Source organism: Camelus ferus, chromosome 12, assembly GCF_009834535.1.
Source record: "Camelus ferus isolate YT-003-E chromosome 12, BCGSAC_Cfer_1.0, whole genome shotgun sequence".
Lineage (NCBI taxonomy): Eukaryota > Metazoa > Chordata > Mammalia > Artiodactyla > Camelidae > Camelus > Camelus ferus.
The window spans coordinates 44768813-44784342 of NC_045707.1; the positions used below are offsets into that span (position 1 = coordinate 44768813).

Consider the following 15530-nt stretch of genomic DNA (forward strand, 5'->3'; position numbering starts at 1 on the left):
GTATGCACAGCTGACCCTTGAACAACACAGGGTTGGGGTGCTGACTATCCACATAGTTGAAAATTCACGTATAACTTATAATTGGTCCTTGGAACAGATAGCCCTCCACATCCACAGTTCAGCATCTGCAGATTTAACCGACTGTGGATTGTGTAGTACTAGGATATTCACTACTGAAAGAAGTTTGTGTACAAGTGGATGCGTGCAGTTCAAGCCTGTGCTGTAGGCATCAACTATATATATGTGGTAAAGTGTATGAATATGGAGATATGTTTGTGGATATGGATAGGCAGGTGCCTAGACATAAGCACATATGGGCTCATCAAGTGAGTCTGGAGAAAGTTATGAAAGAAAATACACTAGAAAGTTCGTATAGATTACTTGGGGGAGAGCAAGGAATAGCTGAGGAAAGGAAATAGAGAAACCAAGCAAAAAATAAAACAAAAGATTACCTTTCAAGTTTGGGAGGTTCACTCTGCTTTTGCCATTAAGTTCTTGGCCAACTGTTTGCATTGTATTTTCTGGGACACAATTTATTGTTGCAGCCACATTTATGAGAAAGTATGCTTTAACAAAAGAAAACTTATTTAAGAGATGTGGTTGACCGACTGTAGCCAGAATTGGAGGTGAGCCTCTGCTTATAATTTCATCAAGTGCCTAAAAATATGTAAAAAAAAAAAAAAAAAGGACAAATTAGTAAAATACTATTTTCAGGTAGTATTAGCCTCAATCCCGTTCTGCAGTCCTCATTTGGTATCGGATGCAGGGATGCAGGGATGCAGGGGTAGATACAAGGTACCACAAACAGCAGGTCCATAGAGAGAGGTGTGATGTCAGAACGATGCCAGTAGTCCCACGGTGCTTCTGCCATTCCCCACCGATTGGTGACCTGCCCCACAAGACCAGCCTCATCACATAATGAGAGTGAACCTGATGCTGAGGGCGAGGAGGGGACATCTCATAAAAATGGAGAAACTGGAAAAGCTCATCAACCAAGGACGCTGGCCGCTCAGCTTTAGCTCAAGTGAATTAGGGCTCGTAGGACAGGAACAGGGGAAGGATGGGTAGACAAGCAAATTCCCTACTCAGCTTTGATTCCGTTTCCTTCTCCCTCAATTCCCTGCATGCACACTTCATTGGCAAGTCACCTCTGAACCTTCATGGGGCGTGCACCCTGCGGCTAAAGAAGGCTGGATAAAATCAGGCTGTCATGCAACATGGGCCCACTTTTAAGTTCCTGACCAAACCTCAGTGTCTCCTGGTCATCATCCTACATTTCCCCCATCCATCTACTCTCCCTGTCTCCCAGACAACCATTTCACACTCTTCTTGTTTCTAAATCCTAACACCTTCTCCCCAATGCCCCTCCCCGCTAATAACCTTGCTTCCTCTACTTACATGCAAAAGCTGAAGCAGTCAGAGTAGTGCCCCTGGACCCCAGAGCTCCACCTCTCCCACCTACCCAGCATCTGCCTCACTGCCCTGCCCTCCTTCCTGCTCCCTAAGGCTGGCACCGCCACTTAGGCCATCGATCCTGTCCACACTGGTCTACTCAGCCATTCTCCCCTACATCATAAATGTTCTCTTTCTACAGAGCCATGCTGTCTTCTCCTCCATTTAAAAAACTCTGAACTCTCTGTACTCTGGCTCCCCTCTCCAGTTACTACCCTAATTCTCGCTCCCCTTTACAGCAACAACCTAAGGGGTTGTCAATATTCCAACTTCTCTCCTTTCATTTGCTTTTAAACCCACTCCATCCCTACACTGAAACCCTTTGGTCAAGGTCACCAGTGGCCTACACTTGGCTAAATCCAATGTTCTATTCTCAGTCCCCATACACTATGTTACTTTAATCTAAGACACCATTATTTTATAGGTCAATTAAACTGTCACAAGCCCTCAACTGTAGAGTGTATTCTAATTTCAGAGCTGTTAAATGTAAAATAAAATAAAGTAAATGCAGGGGGGAGGGTATAGCTCAGAGGTAGAGCACATGCTTAGCATGCACAAGGTCCTGGGTTCAATCCCCAGTAACCTCCAGTAGATAAATAAATAAACCTGGTTCCCCTCCCGCCCCCCACCAAAAAATAAAAAAAATAAAAATAAAGGTGTATTTAAAAATAAATAAATAAATAAAATGAATGCATATTTAAGACTCAGTGAATTATGGTTCTGGATTCATGAGTAAAATCTGACACTATTAATCATTCCCTCTTTTGAAAATGCTTCTTCTCTTGGCTTTCAAGCCACTGCCTTCCCTTGGTTTCTTTCCTATTTTATCTGCTACTCCTTTTCAGTCTTCTTTGCTGGTTCCTTCTCTTCTCCTATACCTCTAAATACTGGAGTGTCCCAGGGCTCGGTCCTCTTCTATCTCCTCATTCTCTCCCCTTTGATGATCTTAACCAGGCTCATGGTTTTAATTTCATCTTACTGCTGATTAAATCCCAAGATTTTGTCTCTAGCTCCAACCTTTCTTCTAAATCAAGATTCATAGATTCATATAATCAACTTCTAACTCAATTTTTCCACTTGGATGTCTAACAGACATCTCATATTCAACATATCCCATACCATATTCCTAGTCTCTGCCACAAACATAAACACACACACACACACACACACAAATATATAAGCTCTATGAGGACCAGGAATTTGTCTGTATTGTTGGTTGACTGATGTGTTTGACTGACAGCACAAGAACAATACCTGGCACACAGCAGATTCAATAGATTAGCTACAATAATCCTTTTTAAACATAAGTAGATCATCCCACATCTCTGTTCTAAATTTTCCAGTGGCTTCTCCTTTTGTTCAGAGTAAGAGCCTAGGTTACAAAGGCCCTAAAGGGCCCTTCTCCATCTGGGCATTCCACCATCATCCACCCCATTACCTCTCTGACCTTGTCTCCTACTGCTCTCCCATTGTTCACACAGCTCTAGTCAGCTGGCCAAGATGTCCCCCACTAAGCTAGGCAATCCTGCCCCAGGGCCTTTGCACTCACTGTACCCTGTTCTTCAATTATTCTTTCTCCAGATTTTATATGACTTGCACCTTTACCTGTTTCAGATCTGGTCACAAATGTCACCTCAATGAGGTGCCTCATTCAAAATTACAGCCCCAATCTAACACCATGCTCCCAATCCCCCTTTATGTACTGCTGGATTTACTTTCCCCCATGGCGTGGTTCACCTTTTAACATACTATATAATTTACTTATATATAATGTTTATATGTATATATCATGTTTACTAGTCTTGCCCACTAAAATATAAGTTCCCTGAGGGCTTAGAGTTTGTCTGTATTGTTGATTAACTTATGTATTTATTTGACAGCACAAGAATAGTGCCTTGCACACAATAGGCTCTTATTACATACCTGTTGAAGTAACATAAAAGGCAGATGTTGGGGCTGTCTATTCTAAAAAGAGGGAAATTATTTGCCTGATGTGAACTGAAAAAGAAAAATCTCATTGTTTGAGAGAGTTTGTGGCAACGCTGGCAGTGGGGAGGTCTGCTGCTGTTGTTCACTCTCCTTTCTTAACTGCGTCTAGAAGGTGAAAAGCAATACATGCCAAAGAGCCAGACATGGAGCAGCACTATCCTATCTGGTGACAAAGGGTTGTACCAGGAAAACGGTGACGTTCCCACAGATTCGGGGAGGAGGGTGTAGGAGAAGTTTCCTTGTTTCTGTCTGCAGCAAACAGTGATTTAATGAGCCTTGACAATTACACACAAACAAGATTAATTAGTAATGCTATTTAACATTCCTTCCTCTCACTCTATACGGAAAATATAATGTGTAATCTGAAGAGTCTTAAGCAGACCAACAATTCTGTTTTAATTAATTAGCTAATAGAAATCAATTTTCCATTATTCTTTCAGTCTTCTTTTGTTTTAAGAAAGAAAGATCAGAGACATTCCTTTTACACCCAAAAGCACTCTTTAAAGAAGTGTTTTTAGGATGCCCTGGCACTTTTGACTGGAAAGAAATAAATATTCTGAAACACCCCAAGGTCTTGGACCACTGAAGTGAAATGTGAATATGGAATATGTATTTGTGTCTTCCTAATAACAGGTCTTTCATTTCAGGCAACTGCTTATAAATTAAAATAAATCTTAGGGCAAAAACAATGAATCATCTGCAGCATAATTAAAGTGGAGTTTGTGGAATAAAATTAGCAATAACAGAAAAGTAATAAGATTACATTTAATAAAATGCAGATATACTCCTACCAAAATTATGGAAGACAAAAATAAAGCAATTTTGAGGAAATGTTTTTCAAAATTATTTCATAAAAATTAATACCATACTTAATGAAACAGAATGCTGTTTCGGAGCATTTGATAAAAGAAACCACGTGTACCAGTCTATATGCATTACCTGTTGCCTGGCTGTGTGAAGCCCACACCCTCTGTAACCCCCTTAGCAATGGCTGCACTATCACTTTACTACTCTAACACTTTCTAGTGGACAAACTGCTGGTACTCCTAAGATTTTTTTTTAATGATTTGAAGATATTTAAATGCTACTAGGTCATCAAAAGCTTAAATCCCAAACATTCAATTATCAACAAGGGCAAGTGTATTGAGACAGGTAGTCTAGTTCTCTCTTTATAAAAAATATTAGCAAAGTCAGAGGAATTGCTTATGAAAATGTCATATGAAAAACTTTCATTAGCTAACCTAATCATATTGCAATATATAAACCATATAATAAATAATGTATCAAATCAATGCATTGTACACTTTAAATTTATACGATGTTATATGTCAGTTATATCCCAGTAAAAATTTCTGAAAAAGATAAGAGAAAAGAAAACATTCCAAACCATTGACTGAGAGGCAGTCTCAGACTAGGGAAAAGGATCTGAATAAAAGCAGTATTGAATAGGTGGGCTATTAAAAACATACCAAATTCTTCACTTACAATCAACGCCAGCCACTATCACCTAGGTAACTAAGATGACATATTAGGTACTTGATATGGATCCATAAACAAACTGAATACACATGTGGAATTGAAAAATTTAGGAACAATAACTGATATTTGTCCAATCTGAAAACCAGATCAGTTTGGGTCCAATACTACCTCTGGCTTCAGCATTTTGAGATAACATCCCATTACTAGAAATAGAAGAGCATTATTACACAGCTGATTTCCAAAACAAAGATTATACATACCAAATAGAGTGAAATGACTCAAAAATAACCTAAGTAACCAACGTTTATAAAACATTGTTATCCTTACCTGCAAATTTTCTTTACTAGTAAGTGGCTTTCCCGAGTCAAACGACTGAAAAAACTGTCAATATATAAAACATAAACATTAGAAACAAGAGTACTGAGTGTTCTTTTAAATGAAACTGTGAAGTGTTTAAAACTGTGTTTTAAGACTATTTTAAATATAATTTTTACTGTAAAAGTAACACATGCTCTAATCTAAGAAGACAAGTATAACATAAAGAAGAAAATAAAAATGAACATCTTTAGGATGTCAATGTTAATATTTGGTATCTTTATGACCAATTTCTTTTTGATGTATTTTAAATTTATATATATGTATATGGATTTGTATTCCTTTTCACTAAAATTATATTATAATTATTTCCCCACACCATTAAGTTATTTGTAAACTTCAGCTTAATAGCTAAGTAATGTTCTATCCCATGAATGCAGCGTAATAAATTAATCTCCTTCCTATTGTTAGACAGCTAAGAGGACCATTCCCACCCTCACCCCACTATTCAGCCCTGGTTTAAATAACATTGGTGACATTTTTGTCAGTATTTCTGATTATTGCCTTTGGATGGATTCCTGGAAGCAGAATTGCTGGGTCATAAGATAAAAAAATATCGAGGCAACTGAAAGGGGCTGGCTCAATTTACACTCCCACCTGTGTTGTACGAAAATGCCAGGATTACTACACTTTCAATAGCATTGAGTATTAGCACCCCCCAAAAAAAATCTTTGCCAGTTTGAGATAAAATTGTGTTACTCTTCAACATGATGCTTTTTATGGTTCTTTCACTGTTTGTGAATTACCTGTTAATATGTTTGGCTCAAAATATAAAGTTGCATTAGAAAACATTTCATCTACTGCCACAGAACACTGTTGTATAATGAGTGTACCTATCACTTGGTACAGAAGACCCTCTTTAAAAAGTACCCATTCTTAGATGTTTGTACTGATGCTCCACCCACATCCTCCTGGTCACCTGGAAGTCACTAGCAGCTTCCCTGAAGAGGTCACCCACATATGAATGGTATCCTACTTCAAGCACCTGTACCTCTTTGCTTGAGGGCAGTCTGTGGCCACAAGAGAGTTTCAGAACAGGCTGGAAGTACAAGGAGCAACCCTCACCAATGAGGAGCAAGAGGCTGTTCTATCCCATCTCTCTGAGGGCCCCAGCCACTCACCGCAGCGACCTCATTAACGGTCTCCAGAGTGGTTTCCTCCCTTCCCCCTATCTGACTTTCCCACTCACTCACCGTTCTTCCTGGAATCATCTCCCAAATACACTACTTGTTCTTTGATCCTTTGTCTCAGGATCTGCTTTTGGGAACCCTAAACCAAGACATCACATATAGCTCTTATTGTAAGAAAGGGTTTAAAAAAATTCCTCTTTGGAAGATATTCTTTATCCCCTTTAATACATTGAAAAGTAAGTAGCTGAATCCAGTGGGAGACCTTTGATGATATAATTTGAAGAGGGTTAATGATGGAATTTTAGATTGGTGATGAGAGCAAAATCCCAACATGAGTATAATGTTAAAAAAGAGAACTTTTTTAAAAAGTCCAATCGTAACCTGTAAGACTTTTTCAGTTACTTTTTTACAACTGAATTCATTAATCCTTTCTTTAAAAAACTAGCCTGCAGTCTAATAACATTGGCACCTATTTTAATTATAAACCCTGAACACATTTCCTCTTTTAATTACACTTTCTAAATTCCCAGTTGAAGTTGGAAAGCTGCAAATTAACTTTAAGAGTACAAAGTTTGAAGTCACAATCCAATGGGAGATAATTCACCCACTACACTTTTGTCTTATGAAAACTAGTTGATAAAAAATGAAGTTTGGAATTTACCTATTAAAAATTAGTTTCAGATTCCTTGTTTGTTTTGGTGACAGCAGTGATCACTGAACTCTCGTTTCTCATCGTACCCAACTGGCTTCTCTTTCCTGCTCATCTTCCTGACCCGAACAGTGAATGACCCTAAGGTTCAGCCCTCTGACTTCTTTTCTCTATCTGCCTCAGTTCCCAGCTGATTTCATCCAGTCTCATGATTTTAAACCTCTCCTAATGCTCCCAAGTTTACCTGCAAGCCCCAACTTCTGCCCTGAAATTCAGATGGTACTCTCAGCACTCACATAGGCTGCATTCCCACCTGTATATCCAGCAGGGATCTCACACGTCACATGCTGCACCCCTGTTATGGAACAGCAGTACCCCCATCTCAGTTAATGGAAGCCCCTTCCTACCAGCTGTTCACGATGAACACTCTGTAGTCATGCTTGACTTCTTTCTCTTATAAATCCCACATCTCAATTATCATCAACAAATGCTGTCAGCTCTATCTTTGCCATATACCCTGAATTTTACCACTTTTCACTCCTTCCACCACTGTTACCCCAACCACTGTCACATCTCACTCAGATTATTTGCAAAGGCTTTCTACCCGGACTCCGTATATACCCACGCTCACCCATAGTCTACTCCCTAAACAGTAAGCAAAGTGGTTCTTTGAAGTTTAATTCCTATCCCATACTCCCCTGTTCAAAGCTCCACCAGGTTTCCCATCTCATTTAGAGTAAACTCCAGTCCCTGTGAGGTCCGGCATGACCTAGCTCCTGGTCCACCCTCTCCTCCTCCTCGTCCTCGCTACTCTAGCCTCATGTGACCCCTATGGTTTTCCTCAACCACATCTTGGAGGCCTTTTGCCCTTGCCCTTGCTCCTATTTGTTCCCTCAAATCTTTTGCCCTCAAAACTCCCTTATTAGAGAGACTTCCCAAACCACCCTGAATAAAACAGCCACCCACCACTCTGGTCATTCTCTGCCCCTCAACTCAGCTCGATTGTCCCTCACAGCATCTCACCACCTGACACACAATTTTGTGCTTAACATGTTTATTGTTGGTCTTCCTCCCTGGACTGTCCAATAGTAACATGCCTCTAGGAAGGCAATAATTCCATTCCTCTTTTTACTGCTCTATCCCCATGTCTGGACTAGTGCCTGTATTTAGTCAGCACTCAATAAATATTTTTAAATTAATTAAAATCTAATTTTAACAACAAAACGCAAACTGTTTACAATAGAGAAAGGCTGCTGAGAAGCAAGTTAGTTAGTTTGCACCATAGAAAATGAACAAAAAAAATCCCAGGTGACTCCTAAATAGATTCAGTTATCCCTTGGTATCTGTGGGAGACTGGTTCCAGGATTCCCACCCCCCAAAAAATAAAATCTGCAGATGCTCAAGTCCCTTATATAAAACGGCAGAGTATTTGTATATAACTTAGGCACAACCTCCCATATATCTTAAATCATCTCTAGTTCACTTACAATACGTAGTACCATATAAATGCTATGTAAATATTGTAAATACAATGTAAATGCTATGTGAATAGTTGCTGCCATGCAAATTTAAGTTTTGTTTTTTGGAACTTTTCTGGAATGTTTTTTTCCAAATATTTTCAATCCACGGTTGGTTGAATTTGTGGATATAGAACCCATGGATATGGAGGGCCGACTCTAGATATAGAGACGTATACACACGTATCCTATTGCTTCCTGAACGTCCCTCTTGGGATTTTTCTGTGGATAACCTTAACTTACCTTATTTCAATAAATTATAATGCTGTAGCAGTCATATTGAGAAATAAGCAGCTACAAGGGTATATGCTGAGGTAATGAATGCATTATATGTAAATGTCAGCCAATGCAAGTAGTTTTTAAGACTTACAGCCTATTCCCCAGTTTCTCTTAGGTTCCTCAAACTGGAATCCCATCAGCATGATCCTGTCTATTAATCTCACTCCTCACACATATGGTCTCTCCCAGGAAACTGACTTCTTACCTCCTCCTATTCCTTTATTGCTGGCCCATGAGAGTCCAAGCATCTGTCTCAAGCAAGAACACCCAGTGATTCCTAGATCACCATGAAAACTGAAGCAGAGGAAAATAATAGCTCACTCTGATTTAAATATAAATGCCTGGGTCATTTTCAAGGATGCTTCAATTATGCGATTTACAAACACAAATTAAGCAAGCCAGGTAAAACTCTCTCTCAAAGTCAAAACAGACTAGACAAAAATAGAAGAATGTTCTCTCCTCACAGAAATCAGAAGAAACTTGAACACAAGCTTAACTCTTGGGTATAAAGTATATAAATCAAAATATTCAAATAAAACACGAAGAGAGGCTGTTTTGACTAAGAACATTAACTAGAAATTTTAAGATCACAACCAAAAGTCTAAGAGGCAATGGCCAATAAATGTGTCTACTGAGATGGTCCTTGATAACTATGACATAGAGCCAGAATCCTATTGTAAAAACCTACTCCAAGACCACACTCCCCTCCCCACCATGACGCCCTTCCATTCCAGACAAAGAAAACCTATATAAATCTAATGTTAGCACTAATCAGCCTTAACTAAGAGGTCTGCAGTGCCAGAGATTTGCAAACACCTTTTTGTGGAAGTGTTCCCCAGATTTTAGGAATGTACCCATCAAAAAGCACCTTCAAAAGGTAAAGAAATAGCTTTGAATCAAATAGCAGGATTACCTTCATTTTTCCAGTAGCTTTACAGCCAGCGGGTTGTGAGGAAGGCATGCTTTTCCCATAAAAAATCTGGGACTATTTCATGAAAGGCTTCAGAAAAGAATCCCAAATCTATGAGGACTTCTATCTTTAAAGGAAAGAAAAAAAGGAGAGATTTTAAATTACAACACTTGTTTTACTTTCAAAATAAAAATTTTAGAAAAAAATCATCAACTTTCTGAGATCTGAACTTTCCACCTACTGTTGGTAACGCCTTATAAGTTAATGTGCAGCAAACATAGTGGAGGAGATGCATGTATCTATGTGTAAGCAAGTTCACATGTGCAGGGGACCAAGAAGCTAGTAAATTACAGCAGGCAAACTGTTCAAAATAATGGATATTCATCAGATGCAGCTTCCTTTATATGAGACACAAACACATAAAAATAGGATAGACACAGAAGAGTTTTAAAAAATTGAATTTATCCTTTTGTTTCCATGGTAAAGTATGGTTTAAAAGAAAGACAAAATAAAACCACTCAATTTCTGTAACACTCTGAGAAATGTCAAACAAACCAGGAAATGAACTCCACAACGTATCAACATAAATAAAACTGTTCATTTTCTTATCCATAATTAATGGACCCTGTCAATTTTAAAGACATGTACTTAACATTAGTCAACTGGTAATTATATATTGTGCATGGCTTATTTTGAATATAATCCAGCAAGACTTTCAGTCAGGAAATTACAGAAGGAAAAGTTCTTGATCAAATGCATTTATCCATTCAACATGTTTACTGAGCATTTCTTCTGTACTGAGCCCTTTTGGAAGCTACATCCAATGGGAGGTATGTTTAGCTAAATTTAAATGATGCATGAAGATATACACAGTATGAGGAGGGATAAAAGGTACTGACAAAATGCTGTTTCTTAAGTTGTGGTCAGGGGGGACTTCTCTGGGGAGAAGACCTTCAAGAGAAGATTTGAGAATGACGTGAGGGAGAAGACATGACAATCTTCTGAGGGGACCTTGAGTAGAGAGGTCACGTGGTGGTGGAAGCAATCTTGGGGTCTCGGTGTGCTGGAGGAACAGCCTGTGTGGCGGGAGCTCAGGGAGAGAGGAGAAGAGGGTTGGGAGGTAGGTGCGAATGGTGGCCTGTAGACCAGAGTGGAGACACAGCTATGTTGTTCTCTGTGTGATAAGAAGTTATTGGAGAGGGTGCGGGTATAGCCCAGTGGTAGAGCACATGCTTAGCATGCATGAGGTCCTGGGTTCAATATGAGTAACTCCACTAAAAATAAATAAGCCTAATTACCTCCCCTCCCTGCCAAAATAAAATAATAAAGGAATAAAGAAATAAAAGAAGTTATTGGAGAGTTGTGAACAGGTCAGTGCCCATACCTGACTTGTGTTTTGAAACCATCTAGTGACTTTATAGAGAACAGAGGACGAATTGTGAAAGCCAGGAGTGAAACACAAAATTGGATGAAGATTATATAAACACAGAAAAAGAAAATCCAACTTATCCTCAACAGGTATACTCATTTTATGCTCCTTTTTCCTTTAATTATTATCTTAGGACTCTCAAGAGTATCAATTTTAAAGAAATAAAAAGAAGGTAAATTAGAAGGAAACAGGATGTGACAATAACAAAAACAGAACATTAAAAGTCAGGAAAAATTTTTTAATGGAGAAGAGAAAACAGCTTGTCTACTGAGTTACATGCTTTGATTTCTGCCTAAGACACCTTGGGCTCTAACTTCCCAGTGCCACATAATTAACAAAGTAGTCATTAGGGAGTCATCTGAGCTCTTTATCCCTTGGAGGAAACACTTCCCCATAGCTGTGTGAGATCAGTCTCCTCTAGTCTTAACTGTAAGACTGCTGTACGTAGACTACCTGTAACTGTTAAGGCTACCTCTGGTTCAGTTTATCATCTCAATCTGACTATATGAAAAAGCTATGGAGATAATAATGGACGTGTATGTTCAGAAATGACTAACACTGTGAACACAAACAAGCCAGATGGAAAAAAGAAACACCCATAAATCAACCCTTCACATACAAATACAGAACCATCGGTTCCCTTCCTGGGAATGCTGGGTTTGTTGAGATTAATAAATCTTTTGGGATGTTGGCAGTTCTAAAGTGAAGGCAGACCAGGTGATCATGAAGGGGTCTTAGTGTTTTCCCTGAAAGACACTAGTGCACAGCAGAAACTTAACAGTATGATCTACTGCGGTTTGATTTGTCAGAAGGCATCGTTTGCTACTTTCTGACTATGATTTTTCTCTCTTCCCACCCACTGACCCCAGCTTGTTCAGAAAGGTCAGGCGAACTCTGCTCACCAGGGCTGTTATTCCTTCCCTTGTATGATGCATCAATTGCCCCTTTTCATTGCTTCTGCCAACACCCTACTTGGGTTTCCAGTCCTACCATGCCAATAAGATTCCACTCCCACCTCACTCTGTTCCTGACATTGTTACCAGATACATCTCATCATGTCCTTCTCCTGATCAAAATTCTGCCATTAATCCCCCTCCCAACCCAAGACTACAGAAGATGGTCCATTGTTCTTTACTAGCTTTTAAGTTACTCTAGTACAAAAACAGTTGTCAAGTGCTAAAAATCCAATTAAAAAATGGTCATTTACTCAAAAACTCTGTCCCAGATTCTTCCAGTGCCTCTCTGGATCTCCTTTTGACATGTGACTAATGGTCACTGCAACCCTTCCATGTTTCTTGCCTCTTAACATCACCAGAATAAAAACTGTTACCCAGTTCTGACTCCACAGATTCCTCATTTCTCTTGCCACGGAGCCTTCACATGTCTCAGCCCTGGAACTCAAAACCTGGCCCCTGGAATCCTCCACATCACAGGCCTCTGGTATCCTCATGTCGTCTTCTCCAGACTCCCTACTCAAACCTCCACTCCAGGCTAACAGAACTGCCTCTGCCTCCTCGACCAGTCAGCACTTTGTCACCTCTGTGTCCTTCACGCTACTGTCTGCCACGAGTGTTCCCTGCTTCCTCTCTCCTGCTCAGTTGGTCCTACTCTTTTCCAGCCTAAATCTTATCTACCTGATGAAACCCTGGGACTCAAAGCCATTCTCCCTCTTCCAAGCTCCTGGAGGCAGTGCTCATCACACTCATTTGGAACCAGTCAAGTGGGAGGTGCAACATTACTGTCTTTGTCTATGTCCCGTCTCTCTTCCCTATTTTCTCTTCTGTATAAGCAAGGACCCCAGGTTACATGTCTTAATTAGAGTTACTAACGTGGTACCTTTATATAGGAGGTACTCAATAAATGATGTTTCATAGGTAAAGCAATAAATTTTTACCAACTATCTTCTAGGTGAGTTCCCACTAAACAATAGGGAGAGTGCGGTTAGTTGGTGCTTGATAAATGGCTGCAGATTTCAAATCCAATTCAATAATTAATTACTAAATATCAGGTATATGAATTTATTACGAGTAAGACAGTATAAGGAACTAAAAGATGAATAAGATACAGGCCCTAGCCTCAAGAATTTTGCAATCTCGAATAGAACACTGTTTTAAAAACAGAGAGAGAGAAATTGTATGCAGCTTTTTAAAAAGTGTTTTTGGAATTCAAAACCAGGAGAACTCTTAAGAGATCAGTAATTCAGAAAGGGTGATCCAGAAATGTTCATGGTAGGTAACTATTTATTCCCAGGTTAAGATGTATTATCTTAATAGCATCAGAATTCCTCTTAGGGAAGGTTATCATCTTTATTTAGAAATAGAGTGAGATGGACTATTTGGGTCTGAAAACATAGGCCCAAGAGCAGGGTCTGGATGGAGACAGGAGTTCAAAGAGAAGTCTAACTTTCCCTCATTAGAAAATGGGAAAGATCTGGGGAAGAAGGGTATTTTCAAAAAAGGAGAAGAAGGCTGAGCCAGTGGGGTGTCGGAGCCCACTCACTTCAACTGCAGGAGCTAACTGTGCATATCTTGTCCCAGTTTCACACTCAGTAACAGCCCGTTGTAGCCAAAGTCGGCTGTAGTGGGAGTATTTACACCATAGAAATTGCAAATGCTATGAATCAGGGTTTTCTTTTTAGAGTGAGTTAGGAAACACTTAACCAGCATACAGCTGATGAAGCCACGCACTAGGAGGCAAAAGAGTGAGAAAATGGCCAAGAAATATTCTAAACTCAGAGATGCCAAACATTCTATTATAAGTTGCTGGTTTGGACTCAACTAAAATTTCCTTGTGTTCCCATTTTTAGTAAAGTCCACTATAGAAATAAAGACCTTAGGTGAATGTAATGAGTGTGTTTATGTGTTTTCGTGTGTGTAAATTATGGAATATGGTTGAATTCCATATTATAGATGAGGAGGTGCAAAACAGGGTGCAAACTTGCTGGATGTTCCCTGTAGAAAACAAATTTAACCAAACTGGGAGCCTGTGACCCCAGATAACTAGGAAAAGGGGCAAAGAAAATGAGGTGTCATTTGAGGCTGTCACTCCACATGGGATCCAAGCCAAATGCACCTGAGTCTTGAAGGCAGAGAGCCTCCTGACTTCTACATTACAGAGTTCATTGTAATTTAGTGTCTGTGTGTTTTATCACTTCAGTTGCCTGTGCCATGAAAAACTCTTGTATACTAGGATATACATAAAGATCCTTAGCATAAAGAATTCACAGAAACTTCAGAAAACTGACTCAATAGTCTCTACCAGGAAACCAGTGTTTAGAAATGGTGATTTCTAGGCTGAATGGTGTCAGGTGACCCTTGTTACCGGGTATAGCTGTTCCTCACTTAACTGTGGCCCAAGCATAAAACGATCTAAATCTCCCTATCTGGCTCTTTCATATACTTTATTATAATGTTGTGCAAGTTTTTTTTTTCAATATGAGCACAATACCATATATTACTATCAGCTTATTATTATGAGTATTAGAACTAAATTAATTCATAACAATACCTTTAATAGTTCAAGAATATTAAATGTCTTAAAAGATTGTAACATACCTTGAGGATTCTTGCTTCTAAATTTCTGACTTGGTCTTGGCAAATTCCAGAGACAAAATATTGGTATAGTGCAAGAAGAGGCAGAATCTACCAACAGAAAAATACCTTGTTTTAAAACATATTTTATCAGAAACAGACTCATAGACATAGAATACAAACTTGTGGTTGCCAGGGGGGAGGGGAGTGGGAATGGACAGACTGAAAGCTCGAAATTTGTAGATACTGACAGGCATATGTAGAATAGATAAACAAGATTATACTGTATAGCACAGAGAAATATATACAAGATCTTGTGATAGCTCACAGTGAAAAAGAATGCAACAATGAATATATATATGTTCATGTATAACTGAAAAATTGTGCTCTACATTGGAAATTGACACAACATTGTAAACTGAGTATAACTCAATAAAAAAAAGTTATAAAAAATAAAAATAAAATGTATTTTATCAAGTTAATAACCTAATAATACAATTTAGCCAAATATTGATGTAAGAGATGTTATGCAAAATTGTGATTGATTTTTCCATGTCAGGAGACTGTACTGTTTGGTATAAGTGAAATGATCTGCCCAGCATATGCTTCATAATTTTGTCAGAACTTTATAGTGGTATCACTAACTTACAGTTCCAAAGAGATGTCACTTTGGATGACATCTTAAGCATGGAAAAATAAAAATCCAATTAGTTATCTTCCTTGAAAAAAAATTAATTCAACATATATGTATGAATTACTGAGGCCTATGGAAACATTTGAGCAAATGAGCT

General features: G+C 38.9%; 1 protein-coding gene across 1 annotated transcript in view; it reads right to left on the reverse strand.

Moving 5' to 3' along the window:
* The window catches only part of CFAP54 (cilia and flagella associated protein 54), a 243457-nt gene that overhangs the window by 84316 nt on the left and 143611 nt on the right, over positions 1-15530 (reverse strand). The window contains 5 exon segments of the mRNA XM_032493588.1: positions 453-657; positions 5248-5301; positions 9784-9855; positions 9857-9907; positions 14764-14850. Of these exon segments, the coding sequence (XP_032349479.1) occupies positions 453-657; positions 5248-5301; positions 9784-9855; positions 9857-9907; positions 14764-14850 (469 nt within the window).